The sequence below is a fragment of the Protomyctophum bolini genome (genome assembly GCF_963924005.1).
Source record: "Protomyctophum bolini genome assembly, chromosome: 8".
Classification (NCBI taxonomy): Eukaryota; Metazoa; Chordata; class Actinopteri; order Myctophiformes; family Myctophidae; genus Protomyctophum; species Protomyctophum bolini.
The window spans coordinates 21756590-21782739 of NC_137869.1; the positions used below are offsets into that span (position 1 = coordinate 21756590).

At 42.2% G+C, this 26150-nt stretch overlaps 2 protein-coding genes across 2 annotated transcripts in view; both read left to right on the plus strand.

The window, feature by feature from the left end:
* Positions 1-7676, plus strand: part of ghrhrl (growth hormone releasing hormone receptor, like) — a 30103-nt gene extending 22427 nt beyond the window's left edge. Inside the window, exons 11-13 of the mRNA XM_080769786.1 lie at positions 1957-2086; positions 5552-5593; positions 6715-7676. Coding sequence (XP_080625912.1) covers positions 1957-2086; positions 5552-5593; positions 6715-6816 — 274 coding nt within the window. The 3' untranslated portion in view covers positions 6817-7676. The remainder of the gene's footprint in view (positions 1-1956; positions 2087-5551; positions 5594-6714) is intronic.
* Positions 7677-9164: 1488 nt separating this feature from the next.
* Positions 9165-26133, plus strand: LOC308319947 (uncharacterized protein). Its single transcript, XM_080770190.1, has 22 exons — positions 9165-9302; positions 9985-10152; positions 10638-10704; positions 11259-11831; positions 13284-13403; positions 13941-14081; positions 15978-16103; positions 16792-16914; positions 17340-17462; positions 17595-17717; positions 18350-18472; positions 18639-18761; positions 18985-19110; positions 19352-19480; positions 19698-19790; positions 19895-19990; positions 20626-20721; positions 22158-22253; positions 22666-22767; positions 22982-23087; positions 23615-23731; positions 24540-26133. Exons 2-22 carry the CDS (start codon positions 9994-9996, stop codon positions 24613-24615), a joined length of 2838 nt encoding a protein of 945 aa, XP_080626316.1. The 5' UTR covers positions 9165-9302; positions 9985-9993; the 3' UTR covers positions 24616-26133.
* The last annotated feature ends 17 nt before the right edge of the window (positions 26134-26150 follow it).

Below are 26150 nucleotides of genomic sequence, written 5' to 3' on the forward strand. Positions count from 1 at the left end.
GTAAATTTCTTCATGACATTATTAAAAAAGATCTTTGGATTTTGTTATTAATTCATGAAGAATTTAGCTTTTTTGGGAAGGTTTTTTGAAAATGTTTTGAAATAATAATAATTAAAAACCAGGGACCCATAAAAAATTCTCCGCAACCCACAAATGGGTCCCGACCATAGAGTATATATGAATAGAGAAGGCACTCAGAGGAAACCCTGAGGCGAAATGGACATAGTGGCCGAATGAAGGTATAGCCTGGCCCCAAACACATGAACGCGCTGGTCCGTTGACTATCATTGTGCACATTCACGACGGCAGCACGCTCGTTCGCGTTCGTGCGCGATCGTGCACGTTCAACGGCAGCGCGTTCATGTGTTTGGGGCCAATCCATCCCAGAATGCACTCTAGTCTGTTCCTACGCGGAAGGAGGAGTGAAATCGCCTCATGCGCTTTTGAGCAACTTAATGCAAGTGGATGGGAGGAGAACTCGGGTGTCTTCTCTATTCATATAAGGTCCCGACCCAGTGTTTTGGAAGCAGTGTGTTAGAGTGAACACACAGATTGATTGCCTTTACTTCTGGGCTAGGGGGTTGTTTACCCCTCGGCAGTCTGACCACCTCCACATCACTTCTCATCTTAAGGAGCTTATGACAAGAATTCCTTATTGGAATTGAGTCAGTGCCCTCAGCAACCGCATGCATAATTCACAGCTTATTAAAGACGTGCCAAATAAGTTAACTCGAGTGGATGGGTCAATTAATTCTGTTGCTTCGATTAATTACAATCTCCATAACTTAAAAATATTTTTTGACCTGTACACGCACGCACGCACACAGATGCACACGTACGCACACACACACGCGAGCACGCAGAGCCTGAAACATGCTGCTTCAAGTCCCTCTCACATAGCCTGGCTAATACGGCTGATTGTGATTCGGTCTGGCTTATTAGCCAGGCTACCTCTCACAGAGAAAGCTACACTAGACACAAGCACCTGTTAGATTGAGACGGTGATTCGTGTGTGGAAATAGATTAAGCAACAACAGTGCACTAATGAGATGTAAACACCTTTGTTTCTTATTCTCTCTCTCGCGTTCCCTTTCTGCTGCCTCCCCTCCCTCCCACTTCCTCCGCTCTGCCTCTCTCTGTCGGAGCTAGGAATTAGGCCAGAATGTTGTTTTACTTGAGAAAAAGACAAAATACTCTGTTGCAGGTAAAGGTCCTGTATTGTGTTACTTGAGTAAAAGTACAAAAGTATTGCCATCAAAATATGCATTCCTAAAGTATCCTGTGAGCATTGTAAGTGGTTAATGCATGTTGTATTTATAGGCTAATATAAATCTACAAAGTAACTTGTAACGTCCAATATTTACCTCTGAAATGTGGTGGAGCAGAAGTATAAACAATTGAAGTACTCAACTATAGTAAAACAAAATTGTACTTAGCACTTGAGCAAAATGTAGGCCTACTTATAGTTACTCTCCACCACTGCTCTCCTTCATCTGGCTCCTTTCTGTCTCTCCGCTTTCTCTCCCTTATCCCTGTGGTTCTCAACCAGTGGTCTGAGGACCACCAGTTGTCCTTGAGCGGGTTGCAGGTGGTCCCCAACCAAATGGTCCCTTATAGATCTTTAACTTTTGAGAGTGTATGATGAAACCAAACGGGTCCATTTGGTCTCATTTTATGTCTACACAATTGGAGAATGGAGAATAATTGTTATTTTGATCAACGTTTGCCTGTTATCTCTCCTATGGTACCAAGATCAATCAATACAGAATGGAATTGTGTACAAAATCTTATCCAACGATAACAAAATATTCCAAGTTTTGGGTCTGCGAGGCTAAATCAAATGGTGGTCCGTGGCTCAAATGCTGAATAAATAATGGGCCTTGGAAAAGGTTTAAAAGCACTGCCTTATCCCTTGTCGTTTCCTCAACTGTTTCTTTCCTGTCTTTGTCCAAACAGACGTCTGATTAAGTCCACCCTCCTCCTCATCCCTTTGTTTGGAACCCACTACATGCTCTTCAACTTTTTGCCAGACTACATCAATGTGAACCTGCGTGACTACATAGAGCTCTGCATAGGCTCCTTTCAGGTAGGCTACTGGTGTGATTCTTAAAAAAATATGTCAGCCATTAAGACCTGAAGCCGATTCTAAAAATATATGTCTTCTAAATCCTAGCGGTTTTCTGAAAAACGTTTGTTGCTATCAGTGGTGCTCACATATATTAGGCCAGTCAATCTAAGCTAAAAAACCGTTGAACGTTTGCTTTCAGTAGCATGTTATTGGGGGGTTATTCATGATTCTGAACCCATTCCAAGCATTAGTTTGGCACGAAGAACACTCCTTGGGCTAAATTCGGCCATAGCCACTTGTGATGACTGATGATGATTGGTACCCCAACGTTCAACCCCTGAATTTACCATGAGCGACAATTTATATACTGTAATCATCAATTTTTAATATGTTTTGAACGAATGAACATGCAATTACTATTTATTTTGGGTCAAATCTTAGATTGACTGGCCTATATTTGGCCGCTGACTCCCATCTCTAAATATTTTGTTCCAGGGACCCCCAGAAGCAAAGATTTGAGTTAAAAATGTTGCGCTTAAAAATAAAAAATAAAATCTAATATTTGCGCCAATTTTCACAATTTAACAACAAAATAGAAGATCTACAAGCTTGTGACACGATGAGCTTGTATATCTGCTATTTTTGAATGGCCAAAGAGTGGTTAAAGTGGTAAGATATAGCTAAAATCTTATTTCCTGGTTTTAGTGGGCTAAATTGCCCACTATTGTCTTGCTTTTGACTTTTGACTTGTGCCCTCTCAGAGTTTCATACCCGTAAGGTTTCCGTTTCGGTTCACAACTATTGACCATTTAGCTGGGGAGTCGGGACCCACTGGAACCCCCATAAGTTCCCCTGGGTGTCCCCGGACCCCATGTTGAGAATCAATGTTTTAGAGCAGTGGTTCTCAAAGAGGGGTCCTTGAGGGTTGTCTCAGGGGGTCCGCAGCTAAATGTGTTAATCTGCCAATGAACAATGTGAAAATGTGTCTGCGAATATTACATTTGGTGATGCCTCTTTCATACAGGTGAAGGATTTTATTTGAAATAATTACGCCGATTTATCGCCTCATTGTCGTCATGGCACAAACAGCACTTTAAGTTAATGTGAATTAATCTCACAAAATTAATGCTCCCAGTGTTGTGTAAGGACCTTAACCCTTAATGAATCAAAAATAATAATACATAATTATATCCTGTCAGTATATGGCGCCTATCAGGCGCTTGACACTCGTGACTTTTTCACTCAGTGCACAAATGCTTCTGTTGCAGATTTGCACGCACGCACGCACACACACACACACACACACATACACTCTCTCTTTCACTCACTCGCTCGCTCACTCACTCACTCACTCACTCACTCACTCACTCACTCACCACTCACTCACTCACTCACTCACTAACATTAATGAAACACAGAAAGAGACACGATAATGGAATCTCTTGTGTTCTGCTCTTAATGTGCCTGACAGCATGTGTGTAACCATTTACTGCACACAGGGTTGAAGTGCAGTTTATAATGGAAATGCATTAACGGTGGGAATAAGTAATGGACAAACTTTGAACAAACAAATGTAGGGTCGCCTCCGGATATCGCCTTTGGATATCAGAATGCATCCTGGGCATTCATGCATGCAATGTCATCACTCTGAGTTAGAGCACATTGATGTAGTCAGTTTTCTGTTTGCCTCCATAATCGCACTTTCCAAGTGAATATCCAGACCAAGAAATCGATTGGAAACAAATCCAGCCAAGCAGATAGCAAACAATTCTAAAGTAATCCATCAAGTACTTGAATTAAATGACTCTGGCAAATGGATTGAATGTCTATTCACACCTTATGATGTGAGATTTCTCAAGCTTGACACACACACACACACACACACACACACACACACACACACACACACACACACACACACACACACACACACACACACACACACACCAGATAATGTTGAGCCAGGCCTTGAGACAGGTTCTGAGGAAGAGTCGAAACATTATCTCTTTGTGGTAAATTAAGCTTGGTTTGGACTGGAGCACTTAATAAAGTGTGCTAAAGGGGGAAGTTTGATTATGGTGTACTTTTGGACACTCAATACATATTTAACCAGGATAATGAGTCATCAACAGCCTTGTGAATACACCCTAACAGCGATCAATTAGCTACTGTCATGACTACCACACGTCTTCTCAGGAATGAAGAATGTATCCAGCAGTGTTGTGTGTAGTTGCAGAGAGGGGGCACAGCTGGATTGCTTGAACTGCCAGAGTCACGCAACAGAATATTCACACTGCTTCCTCTAGTTCAAGGGTCTTCAACAGGGAGTCTGTGGCCCCTAGGGGGTCCTCAGAGTTACTATAGGGGGTCTGCCAAATCTTAGTGTGATAAGATCATATTTTTTACTTGAACCACTTGAACCCTAGCATCCCTATTCTGAGGGGAACATTAGGCAAAAATAACAGATCTACAGTACAAGCACACAATGCCTCGCAGCGCGAACCAGCTTGTAGATAGTGATTTTCACCAAAGTGGTTTGGTGTATCAGTGTATCCAACATACACTGATGCCAGTGCTGTCAAACAAGTCTATGAAGCTATGTATGTCATCTATGAAAAAGTTTAATCTGCAACACAATATTATACAATATGTAGTGGGGGTCCCTAGCTTCATCTCTCTCTCTCTCAGCTAATGTGTCCTAGCTCCTTCCCCTGAAAAACGTTGAAGCTCTACTGCTCTAGTTACATTATGTATGAAATTAGCTTTTACGGCCTGGTCGATGACCTTGATCTTGACCTTGATGTCGCCCGCAATTTAGGAGAGTGATGATTTTGACTGGAGTCCTATCTTGCATGTCCTTCTCCCTCTCTGTCCTCCTCAGATTCCTGTCTCTTTAATAATTTCTATCTACATAAAGAAAAATCACACCCATGTGAAGTGAGGGGCGCTCTTCTCATCATACATCATCGCATTCTGGCCAATCACAATTTGCATTCTCACTTTTGTCTTCAATGTTTGCGCTTACACCCTTTTGTCTTCAATGTATGTGTTTACACATGTTTGTGTTTCTGTTTACACACTTTTGTCTTCAATGTTTGTGACTTACCAAGTAATTAACCTTTTGTTCTGTTCACAGCAATGAATATGCATATTTGATAACCACCTCTAGGACATTTTAATGCTTTAGCTATTGCATAATTAGCTGCTAATTCTTTGATCGTGAGAGTTGAAAGGATGCAGAATACAGATTTATCAGCAAACGTATGTAGCTCATCCGCTTGTAGCTCAGAGCAAGATCATTATCAACTTATAAATACATTTAGACTAGCTCTTTTAGTGATGGCAACATGTTTAATAGATGAATATAACAACACATGTTGAATTGTTGGGAATGCCAGCTTACTTAACCCCTGATTCATTTGTTGTATACATTTGACCGAAGACCTTTTCATTAAGTGATATTGATGACTGTCTCTCTTTCAGGGGCTTATTGTTGCAATTCTCTATTGCTTTCTCAATCAAGAGGTCAGTACAAGCAACACCAGAACACAGAACACAAAAAACATAACGCATGCTATTAAAACCTATTTGCTTTGTTTTGTCACAAAAGGACAAAGCGCTTAACAGAATACCAGTAAGACGCCTGAGGTTCTAAATGTTGAAAAATTGACCTAATTGGTGGCCATCTTGGATAAGAAATGCAAAAACAGGTTAAATCATTAAATTAACATCAATTATGGATTCCTCAGCACAAAAGTCACAGAAAACAAGTTCTACACATCACTGGAGGCCAAACCCTTGAAAAGTTATTTTCGTAGCTGGTGGTAGCCATTTTGGATTTGGGGCTCTAAAACAAAATCCCTGCCCTTTTTAAATGTACACCCCGGCCAAATGTGTTTAATAACTCTCCTAGATGACAAATACATTGAGAAACGGACCTTTGCTCTCCACAGTCACGGAACTGCCATAAACGACCCAACTAATCGTGGATCTCCATAATGGGCTTAATTGCGAAATTCAGCTCGCAATTACTATGAAATCAGGGATCTCTATCCCTGATGATGTCACGTGATGTCACGAGACCTGGGCACCATATATGGGGGCTTTCCCCATGTAATTAATACATCCAGATAGTTTCGTCGCATTCATGTGAGATTTACGAAATTGAAGGAAACAAAATAATGAAAACCTCTCACCTCCAAAATTAACGATGTTGCACAGTCGAGTGCTTCATATCCCTTTATAGTGAGAGTATGTAGGTCAGATGTACTCATTATATGAAGGAAGTGCTTGCATTATGTAATCAATATGAGCAATCTAAGGGTAGGTAGGTCAACCTCATTGATTCACAAAATTGTTGAAATAGTTTCCAATGGATGAAATGGATTAAAGAATCAACTAACCAATTCATCCATTTAATGTTATAGTGTTCAGATGTACTTTTAGAGGCCGTGTTTATCTTGGAAGACGTGTGAATGACTCATTCATTTAAATGTCTAAATCAAAACTAAAGTCTACTAGTCTACTAAACAGAAAAATATCCTATTAAAAATCCCAAAACTGAATACTCAATTTAAGTAGACCTGATACTGTCAAAATAAATGATGGAACTTTGAACTGATATGATATTATATTTATTCTGACAGGTCCAGAAAGAGATACATGTGCAGTGGCTGCGGTGGCAGGAGAACAGCTATGGCGTGGTCTCGCCTGGAGTTAAGGGCAGTCAGATGGATACACCGTTTTAATCAACTACAGAAAACTAAGCCCTCCATCAGCTGTTCAACACAACTCTGACATTTAACTCCACTCCCCACACCTGTCTGTGTGTCTCAAACAGTAGGACTGCACCCAAAAGTGGCTCATGTCTTCGTTCTGACAAAAGTCCATTTTGTCCAAATCTCTTTGACCAAATTATGTTACATTTGTGAGTCATTACATTGGCGGTTCTCAACCTGTGGGCGGTACACTGTACCTGTGTGGTGGTACAGTATATGCAAAGCTATTGTTTTTATTGATATTGATAATATAACAATATTTTAACAAGTAAAAAAAAAAATAATAATAATTCAGAAAACCTTGAGAACCACTACTTTTCATAGAATAGAGCATACACCGATATGATGGCCATGACTTTGTTTCATCGATATTTCTCGATTGGTGTTGAGGAGGAATTGTGGAAGGATTATACCTTGCTTATATTGTTATTATATTATCGCCTTTTGCCATTCTTTTGCCATTCTGAATATAATCAGAGTCAAGATGACATGACACAAGTCTGGTGTCTATCATTTACAGCTTGGTCCCTAGTACTTCCTTGACGCAAGCAGTTCCCCTCTTATCTTTGTATATAACTAGGCTCTTTCCCTTAGTTCCCTGCAAATTACTGTGCCAGCCCATCACCCTAAATGTTTAATGTACTTCTCCCATGAGCTCATGTATTAAAACTTCTGTCTTATTTCAATGTGACGTGTCTCTGACTCGACCTCAACAATTTCCAATTGATACAGATTTCCATAACTGTTGCTTTATAGTGCCTCTATGTTGCTCCATTATGCCTTCGTTAATAAAGGATTCTGCTAAAGTTCAAGCATTTATATGTCCTCATTGTCACTCTCTCTGCCTCATGCAAGCATGGCTTTAAATCAGGTGGGGCTACAAACCCATAAATGAACAATGACAGCTTGAGCCCAATTGTGGCTCTGTGCACTAATGCCATCTGGTCCATATTATTATGTCAGTATGATATGCTGATGCCATTGTTTTCAGAGGAATTCCAATAAAGCTGTTTCTATGGTTGACGTTTGTGAGCTGTGGCTGCATAAATACTTGGATGTGACTGACATGGGGGTGGGGGCGGTATAACCAATAGCAATGATTCTCAGACTTTTTCATTTTGAGGACCCTCAGTTTGGTATGCACAGAGTAATCTAGTAAGAGAGTAATGACACTCCCGTTGACTCGCATTGTAACAATGGAATGCGGAAGTGCTCATTCTATCTCAATGGAATAGTTCCAGCCATAGGAGTAATGTTTGGAACTATAGCCCAGGCACCCGCTTTGCGGCGAGATCAAAGCATGTCACCATCTGGCATCTCTTACTAGATTACTCTGGGTATGCATTGATTAGGACCCCCAAATTGGGAAACCAAATTGACTAGCTCTTACGGGTCCATTTAGCTTGCACAGAGTTACAGAACAGTGTCCATTCCTAACTAGGCCTATAACATTTAATTGTAGGTTAAAGGGGCGCTAGGATGCAATATGTGACATAGCTTAATGCTGTCCCCTCCAACTGTATACTTTCCCCATTTTCAATTATATTTTGACACTTGCTTTGGCAATGTAAATGTTTCCTCGTGCCAATAAAGCTCATTTGAATTGAATTGACTTATTTTATAGGATATCTGATTGAATAGTTTATTTGGGAGTTGGTGGGAGTCGTGACTCCCTAGTTCCTAGTACCCTAGTTCTCTTTGTCTTGTTGAAATTCTTCAAACCTTGTTTTTCCGAAATCCTGCTGTTCACTGCGAGTAGTTTATGACTAGTGTTCTCAAAGTGGGGTGCGGGGAGGGATACCCATGGGTTGGGTGATGGGTCCGATGTAAGCTTGCACTTGCACATATAGGCCTATATTTTTTGTTTCAAGTGAAATATTTTGAAATAAATCATTTTGCCTTTTTCTTTTTTTTTAATCTTTTATCTAGATTCAAATGGGGGGGGGGGGGGGGGGGGGTAATTTCAAATGAGGGTCCGTGACAAAATAATATAGGCTAGGCTATACATTTGGGGGGTCCTTGTCTTGAGAACCACTGGTTTATGTTTATGACCTCGTGGTTCAGAGCCAGGGCACGCTCGGCCTCCCTGGCTCCCTCCCAGGGCCATGCAGGCCGCTTGTTATAACAGGGATTTAAGGAGATTTGTAGGGTTTGTTGTTCCTGCGTTGTGGTCCTTTGGGGATGTAAAGGAATGGGAAGTAGGCTGCAGAGTTCCTGGACAGGATGTGGGATCAGTGACTGAGAGGAGTAGTAGTACAGCCCCCTGCACTGGGAGATTGGCTTGCGGGAGATTTTCGGCTCAGCTGCTTCACACTAAATACCTCATCTGGAGAGTGGAGACAGAGGAGGGACGAGGGAGGGGAGGGAGCGTATAGTTTGAGAGCTGGAACACTCGCTGCAGGTGACCTCGGCCCGCCCCGAACCCTCTTTTCTTTGTAGGAGTGAAGTTAACACGGGTGAGTGAAATGTTTGTTTAACCTAACTTTTTATGCACTTATTTATTAATTTGTTTATTTGCGTTTATTTATTTGATAGTGTGTGTGTGTGTGTACTGTGTAACTTATTGTTACCAGGCTACTCCATCGATCTTTCGAGAAATTAAACAAAAACGTGGATAAATAAATGCCTTGAACGTGAACAAGCTATAGGCCTAGCCTACTGTATCACAGGCGCCGGCCGCCGAATATACTCAAACTCTGCACTTTATCCAGAACAAAAATCTAAAAAGTCTGGTGACGAGTAGTTTAACTTCATAGATTGTTCATGAAATGAAAGCGCCCATATATATAGCGCTGCGGATGGGGAATTATTTTGTTGAACGCAGACAGCACAGCACAGCACCGGGGGTTGGAGTCTTGGAGATGTTCTACTACTTAATGACAGGTTACCGTACCACCCTCATCTGACTATCTGTCTCTTTACGTGTCCAGACAGGCAGACATGCATTTGGTGACTCTCTCAGCCCTCAGTTTACAGCATGATGTGTGTGTGTGAGCTCATTGATCTTGCAGTATCACCAACACGTTGTATTCGTTCGTTCTTTCTTTCCATCTCTGCTTCACGCACGCACGCACAAACGCACGCACACTCTCTTTCTCTCTTTCTCTCTCTCTCTCTCTCTCTCTCCCCCCCCCATAGATTTGGAGGATGACACACCTTCAGTCTCTCATTTGGGCTGTGTTGGTGCTGGTGGCTCTCTCTATGGCAGAACCTCTGACCAGACCCCAGGACAGTGAGAATGAGGTCTTCAAACAGGTTGAGACACGGGTGGGTGACATTGGTGCTGAGACAGCCATCAACATGCAGGTGATTGTTTATGCCTGGTGTCATGTCTGCATGTCTGAAACAAAACTGTATTACTGCATGTATTGTGTTGCTATTCTTATTAACAGTAGCCCATTTGATACTTGATATTCACATGATCACATCAATATTCATATGTCTGTTACCAGCTAATCTCTGGCACCATTGGTCCGATCACGCCGAAACTGTGCACACACTCCCTGGATGCCAATTCCGAAACTCAGACTATTGCTTATATCTGTTGTTTATGTTTTGATGGGCCCACCTCGAAAATGAGATGCTTCATCTCAAGGAGCTATCTCTTCAATAAATATATTCTATTATAGCAGTGTTTCCCAAACAATGTCCCCAACAATTACATGGGGAAAATAAGAAATCTTTACATTTTTACTACTACAACTATAAAAGAACAAGCTGTGAGCTTGTAGATCTGCTATTTTCTTGATGTATTTTCCCTCTGTATTACAGCAGGCTCTCCTCTGTTTCAGGACCAAGAGATTGAGAATGCTATTGGGAACCTCAGTGTCAGCGTAACAACTCAAAAACCTACTGCACGTGAGTATCTGTTGTTACTTGTACAGTAAGTGCTGGGATATTTGCATACCGTTAAGGATTAATGATAATTATCTTCCTTAGTGGACACAAAGCCTTGTTTTAGAGTTGAAACACATGTGTTGCCTATCCACCATATGGCGTCCATATTTTGGGCATGTCATTGTTTTCTCAAAAATAGCGTAGGCTTATGAATGATGAATGTATACACGTCGTACGTACAGTAGGTGTTGCGCAGTGAAGATAGCAGATGTAGAAGCTCACTGTGCGACGCATTGTGAGCTTGTATATCAGCTATTTTCATCCTATATGACGTGTTTACTACGGATTCTCTTTCTCAACTGTTACACTTTACCGATGGTATATCCCCCTCTCTCTCTTGTTTCTTGTATTGGTCATCCCGCTGTTTTAACTAAGATTTGATATTTCTCATCGTTAATATTTGATGTGTATTCAGGTTTTCAAGCTCTGTATCAGACTAACACTGAAAACCTAACTCAATCAAATAATGCAACGTGAGTTGAATTCTACAATTCTCCTTTCTCCTGAATCAACAGCCCATGACACAAACACAGCTGCCAGCACAGCCCTAAACCCCAGTACAGCTCCACCAGGCCCCAGTCCTCATCCTGGGCTCACTACTGTGACATCATGCCCAGGGAACCAGGTGACGCTTGGACAGGATGCCGGCTGTGGCTGTCCCTTTGGCCTGGTGAAGGATGCTGACGGCTGTAGCTGTCCCTTTGGCCTGGTGAAGGATGCTGACGGCTGTAGCTGTCCCTTTGGCCTGGTGAAGGATGGTGACGGCTGTGGCTGTCCCTTTGGCCTGGTGAAGGATGCTGACGGCTGTGGCTGTCCCTTTGGCCTGGTGAAGGATGCTGACGGCTGTGGCTGTCCCTTTGGCCTGGTGAAGGATGCTGACGGCTGTGGCTGTCCCTTTGGCCTGGTGAAGGATGCTGACGGCTGTAGCTGTCCCTTTGGCCTGGTGAAGAATGCTGACGGCTGTAGCTGTCCCTTTGGCCTGGTGAAGGATGCTGACGGCTGTAGCTGTCCCTTTGGCCTGGTGAAGGATGCTGACGGCTGTAGCTGCCCTCCTGGATTCATTCTGCAGGACGGCCCAGAGTGTCATGGTGAGACTCCACATAAAGATGGAAATCTTCAACTCAAAACTTTCTGTTTTGTTTTCTCGTTTTGCCCATGTGTGCCCTCGTTTTTCTCGGTTTGTCCACAGCTAAGTTAAACTGAAAGCCAGTTAGTGAACCGACAACTATATCTCTGCTGTCGGGAAGAAACCACTTAACTCCTTTTCAGGAAATGAAAAATATACGTCCATGAGAGGGGGAGAGGTGGTGGAGTTAGTTGCTTTAGCAGGCAGTTTGAGGGTCCAATGGAGTTAAGAGGTTTTGTCCGAAGCACTTCTTACTACTTTTCATTGGTTCAATATTTTCAAAACAACACACAGATGTAAAGGGTGTTCAAGAATGTGGGGGTCATTATTGATTCTGAATTGAATTTTAATTCACACATTAATCATGTTACCAAGATTGCCTTTTTTTACCCTAAATATTGCACGAATCGGAGCCTATTTGTCATTGGACGATGCAAAAACGCTAATCCACGCGTTTGTTTTTTCTCTGCTTGATTACCGCAATGCACTTTTTTCTGGACTGCCTAAGAAAACAACAGATTACAACTTGTCCAAAATGCAGCAGCCAGAGTTTTAACTAAAACTAAGTTGAGAGAACACATTACTCCAGTTTTAGCTTCACTGCACTGGCTTCCGGTTGTTTTTAGGATTGTTCCGGTTGTTTTTAGGATTAAAATTATTGTACTTGTTTATAAAGTTCTCAATGGTCTCGCACCTTCCTACATGACTGCCTGCCTAAATATGTCCCAAACCGCCCCCTAAAGGTCTTCCACTGCTGGCCTGCTCGCTTTGCCTAAAAGAATGGCAACAAAAAAATACGGGGAAGCAGCTTTTTGCTTCTACGGGCCGACGGCGTGGAACAAACTCCCACTGTACCTTCGACAGGCAGCCTCTGTAGACATTTTTAAAGCACAGCTCAAGACCCACTTCTACACTCTTGCTTTTAATTGATCTTTTAATTATTTGTTATTCATGTCCATGTATTTCATTACTGCTACTATTGTTTATGTTTATGCCTTGCTTTTCTTTTCTTTCTTTCTCCATTGCTCTGTAAAGCACTTTGAGCTGCATTTCATGTCATGAAAGGTGCTCTACAAATAAAGTTTTATTATTATTATTATTATTATTACACTGATTTATGCAAAAAAACTCCTAAATAGAGTTAGGTCTTTGTGAGAGCGAGGACCTGGGTTTGAATATGACCACCGTTTTGTCTTGCCCCCAAAAAACAACAACCAAAAAAACAAAGAAAACACAGAGCAATTTACAAAACAGCAATAATAGAGACTTTGCCCATCACCAAACATTTCAGTCACAGTCTGAGGTCCCTGGCACAAAATTATTTTGATGGGGGTCCATAGTCATTTACATATACAGATCAATTTGAGAACCTGTGTACTGTAATACGGCACAATAACATCTTTCTACTTGGCAGATGTGGATGAGTGTAAAAAGCCTGGAGCATGTGGTCCCAATGCTGGGTGTACTAACACACCTGGTTCCTACTCATGTCGCTGTCTCCGTGGTTACCTGATGGGTGCAGGAGGATGCCATGGTACGTGAGCCTCTGAAAGAGGGAGAGACTCTGTGTGTGTGCGTGTGCGCGCAAGCGTGTGTGTGTGTGTGTGTGTGTGTGCGTGCGTGCATGCGTGTTATACCTTTAGAGGTTAGATTCAGGGGTTGGGATTGGAGTTATCCCTGATTTATACTTAGTTGTGCAGCTGTGTCTCACACCAAAAATAGCTGATCTACAAGCTCACGAGTCACAACTCGTTGCACAACGACGCTTGAAGATTTTTGGCTTTAGGCTTAAAAATGGAAACTTTCTGTTCATGTCCCCTTTATTATAGTAGTAGAAATGTGTGTGTGTGTGTGTGTGTGTGTGTGTGTGTGTGTGTGTGTGTGTGTGTGTGTGTGTGTGTGTGTGTGTGTGTGCGTGTGCGTGTGTGCGTGCCTGCTTTCGTGCGTGCGTGCGTGTGCATAGTTATGCCCAAATTTTATTCTGAGTGGGAATGATTGGTGGTAAACCCTCCATTATTATGCAGTGCATATAAATATGGCCTAATCCCAATACTTGTGTGTGTTGGAGCAGATATAGATGAGTGTGCGCTGGCTGCAGTAACAGGTCTACAGGCCTGTAAGGGGGATGCTGAGTGCACAAACATTCCGGGCTCCTTCACCTGCTCCTGCGCACTGGGCTATGTCATGGCTCTGAAGGGACAGGACTGTGTTGGTGAGGCTTATGTTTGTACCGTTACTTTTCCTCTTCCTCTTACCTATATGGTAAGTATTCCTGAGAACAGTGCTGTATGTATTCTTTGAGACACACATACGGGTATTTCGGGCCGTGGCCCAGCGTGGCCAAATCCGGCATTGTTTGTGCCCCTCTTCGCACCCATTGGTTGCCGTTTTGTGGTTGGACAAAAATCCCTTCTCTCCATTCACTACCATTGAAATTACATGTTTTTCAGTGGTTTCGTATTGATATTCTTCTTATTTCTTTTTTTAAATATATTTTTATCCCACGATTTTGTAACCCATTTTTCACCCCTGTGTCAATCATCTAATCATTCTAATGTGATCCTGGGCTCTACACACCCTCCACCAACCTAGTCCCCATATTCTTATTTTATTTTAAACTTGGGGCGCCACCCTTATCCCTTATCCCTAAACTTATTTGCCATTTTTACTATTTTGAAAATCATTTAAAAATTGTTTAACTAGCCGATATACACGTTGTGAGCTTGTAGATATTTTAACTATTTTAAAAGGTAGTGTTGGGAAATGATTGTTTAGCCCAATTTCAAAATGGCACAGACCAATGTAGTTATTATTTAGTCACAAGCTCTTGGTGTTACATTGTTTTTGTTATTGCCAAGGTTTTCCCCCTTTCTACCATTATTTTGAAGAGCCAAATATCCGTAACCGGATGTTACGATGACGTAATGGTGTGTGTGGTCTCTTCACTAGTTGTTGATGTCTCGCTGGGTGCAGAAAAAACCTGACCACGAGAATCACAGCGCTGTCTGTCAGCCGTTGAAAAACCTTGTTTTGACCAGAAACGACATTCAATGCGCCGATTTGGAGATACAGGCCATTGAAAGCAGCACATAGAGTGCAAGTGGATGCGTACGCATCTTAAAATGGCGCCGGCCAGTGTCACACTTGTGACTTTACACTGGGATGCTAACGGGAGATGGCTATCGACTCGATTGTATCAAAACATGGATTAAAGAATATAGCCTATGGTCTTGGCGGGCGACGAGACTAAAGTTTATTTATGGTTTCTATGGTTCTGGCGGGCTTTGTGTTAACCACTTTCCCTTTCACTTAAAGAAATATGTAAAAACAAATTGCAGCCAATTGTGAGCTTGTAGATCGGCTATTTTTGCTACTTTGGTGTGACACTGAATTATGACAAAGTAGGGCATTCATTTACGAAAAAACATAAAAACTTGAAATATACAAAGATCAGCCCGATATAGGGAACATAGTGATGCTTGAGTTAAGATTCGTGCTAACGGTAATCTTTTTCAACAACAAAGGCCATTATAACTAATATGCAACTGCTTTTATTCATACCTGCAAGCTGTCCAGTACAAAGTAACCCAAACTAGTGAAAATAGAGGCAGATCTTGAGCAGATATGAGTCCGTGACCCACAAATGGGTGACCCAGTGTTTGGGAAACAGTGATCTAGAGCCCATTGATGGTCCAGGGATTTTAAGCTTAAGCCTAGTTCAAACCAAAGATTTAACAAGACCAATTGCCACTTTAAGCTACTTATACTTCATCGTATGACACTGTCGCACACTACGGAGCATGGATTTAGCATTGGAACATTACGGACACAAATCTCAGCTGCAGGACAAAGCTAGCAGCTAAATGAACAAAAGGTTTCGGCTAGGATTCACGAAAACCCAAGGATATTTGAAAAAAGCTACAGAGGCTCCTACAGAGTTAGTATTGATTTTGTAAAGAAAAAATAATGTTATGCATTGAGTTTTTCAATTGAACATCTGTTAATTTCCTGTGGGAAATACGTTCAAAGCATAAATTATGTATAAATTAAGCTTAACAGAAAGGGATGTTTCGCTTTGTAATAGGCTGCCTCTCTGTCTGTCATTTAGATGTGGACGAATGCAGCTTTGAAGAGCAGTGTCGTCGTGAGCTGGGGAATGTGTGTTTAAACACTCCTGGCAGCTTTATCTGCCAGTGTCAGCCGGGTTTCAGAGCAGAATCTGCTGCCTGCGTTGGTAAGTCAACACTATGCTTTACACCCAGTTAGAACATCTAACTTCAACGTTTTAATCTGTTGAGGTGAGCTAGTTCTTCTGAATGTTCAGCAAGTACCAGACAAGGTCACAACATCGATGAGCTAACTACTAATAATAAAACATTAATGCAGTGTGGCGTTATCTCTTTTCCTTGCCTTTGGCATCAAACGCTTCATTTTTGAGTGGTGCAACCACTCCAAGGAACAGCAATGTCCCTATGTGACTATGTCCTAACCTATGTGACTATGTCACAATGTTTAGAGTACCAGACAGTAGGGGCAAAAGTGGCACTGTTGTGCTAGAAACAGAGAGAGAGAGATAGTGTTGCACTGTTGCCTGCTATGCTAGAGAGAGAGAGAGAGAGAGAGAGAGAGAGCGAGAGAGACTCCTTGCTAGCGAGTGGTTTATACAGTGCATGAGCTTAATGCTTTGCTGATTGGACTGAATACTCTGCATGCCCAATTAACCTTGACCTAGCCTGGCCCAGCCAGCGTGCTTTCTGGTATTGAGGGAATTCCACAGTAAATTACTGAATTCCATGGCTACACACAGGTACAATCCCCGGTGTTCATTTATAACTCTTTAAAACTGAGCTTTTACTGATTACCATCCTACCATCTCTCTCTCTCTCTCTCTCTCTCTCTCTCTTCATCCTCTTCTGTCCCAGATGTGGATGAATGTAAGGAGAGTCCCGGGGTGTGTGAAGGTCAAGGCGTGTGTTTCAACACTCTTGGGAGCTACAAGTGTATCTGTAGGCCAGGTTACCGTGGTAACGGCACACACTGTGAAGGTAAGCGATTAACAGTTCGCCTTCCCTCTAAAGTATGGGAAGCCTCAATCATTGTCAATCAATTTTGTGTGATTGCACAACAAAAGGAGACTTGACACCGGTCAAACGAAACTGCACCAGGGATTTTGCTGAACAACTAAATTATTAAAGAATGGAACTGACTTTATTTTTTATAATGAACATTGTCATGCAATTTATTACTTACAAGCGCCCTCTTGTGGACATAACGGTTCTGAACAGACATTTGATATATTTATTTATACATTTCATGCATTAATATGCATAATTCCATGCAAAGAATATGAATTGAATATCATGCTTCTGTCTCTCTCTCTCTATCTGTCTCTGTCTATCTGTATATCTATGTATATGTCTCTCTCTATCTATCTGTATCTGTATATCTATGTATGTGTCTCTCTTTCCAGATGAGAATGAGTGTGCATTGGGTGTTCACGGTTGTGACACCAACGCTCGCTGTGGCAACATCATTGGCTCCTACTTCTGCCAATGCTACCAAGGTTTTAATGGAGACGGACACTCCTGTTTTGGTGCGTGAGGAGACTGTCCGTTTGTGTGTCTACCATTCGCAATTTGATAATACATAATACATTGCATGTTGCCAGTTACTACCATAATGTTGATAATACAGGCTAATACAACGGTCATTGTGTTATATTCAGATGTTGATGAGTGTGCTGTGAACAACGGTCACTGTCAACACAACTGTACCAACGAGTCTGGAGGCTACAGCTGCCAGTGTAACACTGGCTACCAGCTGGACAAGAACGGACACAACTGCTCAGGTGAGGTGAACACATCATCAGTTCAGGTCTTTTTCCTACAAAGAAAGAAAGAAAGAACTTTTTTTCCCTTTGTTGTGCGAACGTGTTGCATCAGATCAGGCTAGTCTCTTTCCAGACATTGTGACAGCTGGTAAATTCAACTGAAGCAACATTAACTTCATTCATTTCAGTCTCTCACTGACGCCCTGTGGGGATCGCCTCTGCTGCTCTGTAGCAAAATTCCCCGAAAAGAAACAAAACCAGGTAGCTACTCACCGAAACAAAGCCTATAGGAAAAAGTCTATTCTCCAAGCTGGGAAGCGTCTCAGCCTCTCAGGTCCCCAGCTTCTCTCTAAAATGCACTTTGTGCCATTTTAATAAAGCAATGTACCGGACAGAGTAACTTCTTTTACCAAGGCATTTCCGGGTTGTGATCCACTTGGATGCATTTTATTTCATGACAAAAATAGTGCATTTTAGAGAGAAGCTGGGGACCTGAGACGCTTCCCAACTTGGAGAATAGACTTTTTCGTAGGTCTAGCAAGCTTTGTTTCGGTGAGAGCAGCGGAGGCGATCCCCAGAGGGCGCACTGGACCAGGGATAGGCCCATACAGTACATACCAGGCATGATGAAACCCTCTCTGTTCTTTCAGACGTGGACGAGTGCTTGGCCCTGAACGGAACATGTGAACAGGTGTGTTCCAACACCCAGGGTTCCTTCCTGTGCTCCTGTAGATCCGGGTACCAGCTGCACATCGACAGCCGCAGCTGTGTGGGTCAGTTACCAGTGATTATAATTAGTGTGGATCTGGTTCGGATTAGATTCAAGTTAATTATTGTAGTAAACTGAGGCATGCTCATGTATCATTATACTGTGTGTGTGTGTGTGTGTGTGTGTGTGTGTGTGCGTGTGCGTGTGCGTGTGCGTGTGCGTGTGTGTAGACATTGACGAGTGTAAGCTCCAGAATGGCGGTTGCTCCCATACCTGTACCAACACACCTGGAGGGCACACGTGTCACTGTGCGACTCCACTACTCCTTCACACAGACAACCTCAGCTGTGTCAGTATGTACCTCAAGTGTGTGTGTGTGTGTGTGTGTGTGTGTGCGTGCGTGTGTGTGAGCGAGCGCGTGTGCATGCACGCAGGGTAAGTAGAAACGTATTTATGCAGAAAATGTATTGCATTTGAGCTTCCTGGAATAATACTTCATCCTGTCGTGTGTTATTTTTAACGACCAGCGCGTGCTGACAACGTGTTTAATGTGGCTCATTGCCTCCTGCCACATAGATGTAACATCGTGTGAGCAGCGAAACGGTGGCTGTGAACATGTCTGCACCATGACAGCTGAGGGACACCTCCACTGCAGCTGCAGGCCAGGATGGGAGCTGGACAAGGACCTGAAGTCTTGTGTGGGTGAGTCAGTCAGTCCGTCAGTCAGTCTGTGTCTTTCTGTCCCTCCGTCTGTTGGAGGGTTAAAGAAGATTGTTGCACTCAGTCACAATACTGGGTCAATCTCACCTTTTGACATGAATGATCACAATATATCTTAATGTAAATTGATACATTGGCGCGTTGTATCTTCATGGTTATGATCGTATCACCATCTCTCCCCTCCTCCCTCGCTCGTTCACTCTGTCCCTCTCTCGTTGTTCAGATGTGGATGAATGTGGGGACTTCACAAATGGAGGTTGTGAGCAGCTGTGTGTGAATCATCCTGGTGGCTTCAACTGCTCCTGCAGGGAGGGCTATGAAATTCGAACTGATAACCCCACAAAGTGCCGGCGTGAGTCACTATTCCAAATCTGTCTGTAATCGTGTAGTTGTTGCCAGAAATGCATGATCAAAAAAACTTTACTGTTCTACAGTATTATTTTATTTGTGATAATAACAGTAAATTAGGGGACAGTGTTGGTTGTTGTCAACCATCTCACATGCTACTTTCATCTATTTCTTCGTTGCTAACTATTTCTCTTTTTTCCTCCAACCTCTCATCCTTACAGCGGTCTGTAATCCATCATGTCAGAACTATGGAGTGTGTGTGGGTCCAAACAGCTGTGATTGTCCTCCGGGCTACCCTGGTCTGGGCTGCTTAGGTACAAACATACTGAATGTCATGGCGTTTGACACCAGATAATGCAAAGCGTGTTAACCTCAAGTCTATCTGACTGAACCAACTCGTATCATTTGTGTGTTTCAGCCATGTGCTCACCACCCTGTGCCCATGGAGGTACCTGTATGCGCTGGAACATGTGTTTGTGTCATCCTGGTTGGACAGGAACTGGCTGTCACACAGGTACTGTACAGTGCATCCGCTCACAGAGTCACACACTTAACAGCAGCATAGCAAGCAGCATTTAACCTTTGAAATGAGTGCCATTCAAGGATATGCCCTTATGATTAGTGCAGTTTTCCTTCGGCTTAATTAATGGCTCAATTGAGCTTCTTGTTCTCTAATCAACATCTCTAATTAACCTCGTTATAAAACACTTGTAATTTTCATCTGGGACATATACACATCTCTAGAGGAAGCTGTAGTTCTTGCGAGAACAGTTGAAACCTGCTGTACAACCAATGATGATAAGAAAATGATGATAAGAAAGAAGCCTGTCTTCGATCACATTAAGACCATAGCTTTCCAGCAGAGGTCCCTGTTGTTGTAGTCTGAAAAGTCATACTATTCTTTGTCAAATTCAAGTACATATGTTTTACTTTATTGGTAATGTGAAAATGTAATTTAGCTGTTACATCATACTCGGGGAGAGGGCAAATGGCCACCATATTTGTCATGTCACATGCGCTATATCTATGATAAAGCATTACATTGTGTCTTCATTGTGTATTCTCCAATCACAAAACATAAAACAAACACTTAACACATAAACAAACTTAATTTATTTTTTTGTTGACCTCTTTCTCTCTTTCTTTCAGCGATGTGTGAGTTGCCGTGTGCAAACGGAGGCCGCTGTGTGGGGCCCGGCTCCTGTCAGTGTCCCTCTGACTACACTGGCCCTCAGTGCCTGTCACGTGAGTACCACGTATCTACACTCGGTGTGAAATTAACTCTAAGGATGACAAACTTCACATTCTCAGGTCGATTTAGGACGGTCAATTGTATTTTTCTCAGAGTTAAATGAAAGAGTTTGTCTATGTGTTGTAAAGCAGGGGTTTTCAACCGGTAGTCCGCGGCCCCCTGGTGGTCTGCGGAGGTACTTCTGGTGGTCCGCAGCCAGGTATTCAGAAAAGTTTTATTTTTGCCGTTTTACCTTTCTAATATATAAAACTTATTTGAACTCTTTTTACTTGTTTGTGAATAATAATAATAACTTAAGTCGAAAAAGTCAAGTGCTCAACGTGTCAAATAAACTAAAAAAAAAAAGAAACTCACGATGTAAACATATCACGCACAGAATTCGTTTCTGCAGCAGCTGACGGAGCCGTCAGCTCAGCTGCTGCAGTGGAACAACCATACTGCTCTTCCACCCAACGCATGTTGTGCTTACCGTGCTTACTGCCCAAGGCAAGCACGGTAAGGTTGCCATAAGTTATTCATCCGATTCATAATAATACGTTTGGGAAAGTCAAATCTCCCTGCCATAGATTTATAATATCTGCCGCGGATCGATTGAATAGTCTCACGTAATACGTGACGTATTCAATGTGCAACTTCTCAGTCTATCGTTGCCGAAAAGGCAGAGCTACAAGCTCACAATGCGATGCAACCAGGTGTGATGTGAGCTTGTAGATTGGCTATTTTTGGTGCGTGACACCGTCGTACGATGATGTATACATTGCGCTTTTAAAGTGACGGTACACAATGAACAGTTCCCTCTGTCTGTTAGAAAGGTACTGTATAAGGCCTATAGTAAAATGTAGTGCAGGTTGTAGGTTGGTTAAAATAAAGAGAAGATTATTAAAATAGAATAAGATAAAAATATATATATATTCTGTTTCTCTCTCTCTCTGTGTGTGTGTGTGTGTGTGTGTGTGTGTGTGTGTGTGTGTGTGTGTGTGTGTGTGTGTGTGTGTGTGTGTGTGCAACTGAAATGGATTATTATTTTGAGACTTATTTTGAGTCATGCTTAGTACAAGTAAAAAACACTTTTGTAAAACTTTTGATAATAAAATACTTTGAAACATAGTTTTTTTTTGTCCAGCTCATGAATGTAGCCTGTGATAGTGTGATTAGTGAGTAACAAGTAAGAAGAAAACAAAAACAATCTTAACCCATGGTGCATGAATGCCCCACCACTATTGTGTCGGGTGGGTCCATCATAGATCTACGATGAACCCACCCGACACAATAGTGGTGGTCCCCAGGCTGCTCCTAGTCAGAATGGTGGTCCCTGGGTCAAAACCAGTTGAAAACCCCTGTTGTAAAGCCTTGTTTCTCAACCAGCGCTTTAGGAACTCAAAATTAGGCTGCTCAGAAAAAACTGATCTGTGCTCATTTTTTTCCACAGCCCTCTGCACACCAGCCTGTCAGAATGGGGGAAGGTGTGCGGATGTCAACAAATGCACGTGTGTCGGAGGGTGGCAGGGAGCTCGCTGTCAGATAGGTAACATGACACACACATGTGTTTCCAGGTCGGGACCATGGTTCTACTTGAACACAACTATCAGTGTTTTTTATAACTTAGTTTGAAGCGGCAAGTATGTGCTGTCATTTGGATGTTGATTAGAGAACAAGAAGCTCAATTGAGCTAAAGCCCAAACAGTTGTCACCACAAACTAAATTTGCAGCTTCATATACAGTATATATCATCTCATTCATTCATATACTTTGTCATCTGAATATAATATATTTCAGATGTTTTTTTGTTTTATTTTTTTAAAGAGGGCACAATCCTTTTCCCTTTTTGCCATTATTCCCACCACCCAACACGATACAAAAGAGTGTTCCAGTATACTTCTAGTGCTGCAGTATATGACACACTGACTGACTGAATGTATGCATTTCTCTCTGCTCAGAGCCAGTGCAGTGTCAGAAACCATGTCAAAACGGAGGTGTATGTGTGGGCCTCAACAGATGTCGCTGCGCACGTGGCTATACTGGGAGTCTCTGTGAAACGGGTCAGTGTGTGTGTGTGTGTGTGTGTGTGTGTGTGTGTGTGTGTGTGTGTGAATGTGGGCGCGTGTTTTTGTTGTGTGTGTGTGGTATGTGTGCAAGCTTTGTTATGCATGTGTAGGCATACTATATGTGCATGTGTTACAGTGATGTCATACTATATGTGCATGTGTTACATGACAAAAGCTTCAAGTGTGTTGGTGTGAATTGTGTCTTTAGCGGTGACCACTCCATGTGTGCCCCCGTGCCAGCATGGCGCCACCTGCAGCCCTCACAACACCTGCACCTGTCCAGAGGGCACAGCTGGTCTGCGCTGTGAGAAACTGTAAGTACAACGTAAAGAATATATAAATAGCGCCGGCACTCCACAAAAAGAAGGGATGCAAGACCATGGCTCAGCTACACATTACCGTTTTTTTTATTATGTGTTACATTTATTAATGACTTGACTGACTTGGATGACTTGGTAGCAGTTGCTGAGACAAACAAGTGGCCAGGTCTATGAAAACAAGCCCAAATAAGCAACTACACTTTGAAAACAAGCCCAAAAACAACCAGCAACTACCAATATTTACAAGGGACTTTACATAAAAACAAGCCCAAAGTTGCTTATAATAAGCAGACATGGCAACACTGGCTGTGACAACTGAGCAGGAAGTGTGGAGGAAGTGAAGCACACATTCACTTCCTGTGTTTTAACCTAGGTGTTTTACCCTAGAATGGTTTTACCCAAGCTCAGAGCTTCCTTGTGTTTTACCCCCAGTAAGCTCCTTGGGAAACAGGTGGATAGTGAACTCTCAGTCTCAATGTTCCTTGTTGTTTTTAATGATTTTCTGTGTGCATGCACACTAGGACATGTCCCGTGGTAACCACTGTTGTCAGCATGGCTCGGGCTGTGAGGAAGGGCTTCAGGGAGAGTTATGTTGACCGCTGTGGCCCTCTGGGAGTTCAGCTGTGCACAAAATACAGGTAACAGCTCTCTCTCTCTTTCGCACATGCACAGACACACACACACACACACACACACACACACACACACACACACACACACACACACACACACACACAAAATATGCAGGATTCAATATTGTAAATACCATCAGTATGTTATGGAAAGACTGACCTCTCTCTGACAGATATTCTGGTTTAATTGGTTAAAAATGTAAGATTTAGTAGGAGCGAGGAGGGAATGACTATCATCATGACATGATATCAATAAAACATTGTTTTATTGAAATAAACTGCATTGGTTCATTATTCATTTATTTATTTACTCTCAGTGCTTGTGGCTCATGTTTCACTTTTTATGTGCATATTTGATATTTCACAGTTGTATTTTTAGCGGTGCCTCCGCTCCATTACGGAGCTGTGTGTGTCTGTATTTCTGTGTCTGTATGTATGTCCAAGCACGGAAAGCTGCACCACCTAAAGTGGCCAGTAGAGTACAGCACAGAGTAAAGTGGCACAGAGTACACTACAGTAGAGAGCACAGTGCACTACAATACTGTATACATACCACAGTACAGTAACTATAACAATACATGTATAGTTGCACCGCTCACTTCACACAGGTGTGATTTTTTTATTGTCTAATCTGTCAAATGTAAAATCTGTGGACAACAGAAGAAATGTAGTACTACAAAATTAGAAAAATACAGGTTACCTTGAATTTATAGAACACATTAACAGAAATGACATGCACAAAAAAGACACTCTTTGTTTTTGGCAGGTCTACTGTACATTATTAAATACTCTCTAATACTTTGTTTGTATGCAGGATAAACCAAGCTCGTGTGTACCTCCAGGCCTACAGAGTGGGCTACAAAATCCAGTGTCCGCCGAAGGGGAGATGAATATGACACATACAGTACAAGCCTTGTATACCCACTAAGCCAGGTAGACCACCCAGCAACATGACCACAGTACAGTCCAGTGTTACCACACAAGATCTTTCTGGGCCAACATAACAGAGAAATTATGGCCTAACAATGTAGGGTGTATGTCATGGACCACTTAACCACTTTCAACCTGCCGTCCCTTTTTTATCGTCCCGTTGTGAGCTTGTAGATCTAGAAGATCTAGCACATCTAGAAGATCTACAAGCATGTTCTGAGCTATTAGATTAAGTTTGGCTATTTATCGTGCAATTAAGGGCATACGTGGTTAAAGGGCAATTGCTCTGACAGTTCTCTAACTTCATAATGGAAGGAGGAATTTATAGGCGCACCAATAAGGACAACCATAACATACAAGTGTACACCCCTCTTTGTCTTTTTATTTTTTACCTTTATTTGATGTTTTTCTGTCCTCAAAGTCCTCAAAAAACAATGTGCAAAAGACAAAGCAGTGCATTTATGCATTGTTGAACTGAGTAAAACACAAAAGCAATGGTGTAATTGTGTATAATGGTATAATTTACTCATACAATTTAAGCCCCCATTATTGTGCAATACGCAGAAACTAGTTGCTTCTACTTATCTTTCATGGGACAGAATGTATCTATTGTACAGTAAAGGGTCAGAGGTTTCACTGTGCTACAGGGATGTGTCGTGTAATCACTGCAAGGCAGTTGAGGCATCTCCGCTTAATTTATACCTCATCACACATTGGTGTTGCTTGCTGCCAACAAGAGCTGATTTTCTGACCACGACACATTGTAGTGTTTGCTTTCACCTTTGGCTGTACCAGTAAATCTGTCCTAGCTATAAAACTGATGAAATAGAGAGAGAACAATATGAGAACAATACTGTACATCTCCTTTTGACATACACAATGTTTAAACTTGAACAGTATAAAAGTGTACTGTAGGCGCGGTTGTATGCCTTTAATAGATACTCGTGATAAGCTTCATGTCGCTTGTCAATGTGAACTCATTTCTAACATCATCTTGCATATGAATTAGGCTTAACGGTTTAGTAATTCATTTTCAATGAGACCTGCGTTTTTTTTTCTGTACGCGCGGAGAAGTCGAGGGGCGACAACGCAAGCATATTTACGTGGGGCTGTGAAATTGTCGCGTGAGTGCTTGTTTCGTGCACACGTCCGCGACTGACCAGACCTGGATTCTGTTTAGCCTTTTTTTTTTACACTTGCGTTGCGTTGACCTGGAGCAGACCTGTCATTGATCCAGGCGACAACGTCTGCGTTAATCGATGCACATCTGAAAGGACCTTTAGTGTGTAGCAAATCTAAAGGTACTCCAAGGTATTCGTCAAGCACAGACCCATAATGATTTTGAGATTCAAGACTTTTGACTATGCCACAAAATTGGTTTACACCCTATGAAAATTGCTTTACATCCTATGATAATTGGTTTACATCCTGTGATTTTGCAGTTCATTGTATGTAATGTTTGCATATGGCAGCTGAATGTTATTAAATGCAAGAT

Excerpts from the sequence above, each read along its gene's own strand:
- LOC308319947 (XM_080770190.1), top strand. The coding sequence starts at position 9,994 with ATGACACACCTTCAGTCTCTCATTTGGGCTGTGTTGGTGCTGGTGGCT. Across the intron at positions 10,153-10,637 it reads AGACAGCCATCAACATGCAG|GACCAAGAGATTGAGAATGC; the intron begins GTGATTGTTTAT and ends CCTCTGTTTCAG. Across the intron at positions 17,718-18,349 it reads GAACGGACACAACTGCTCAG|ACGTGGACGAGTGCTTGGCC; the intron begins GTGAGGTGAACA and ends CTGTTCTTTCAG.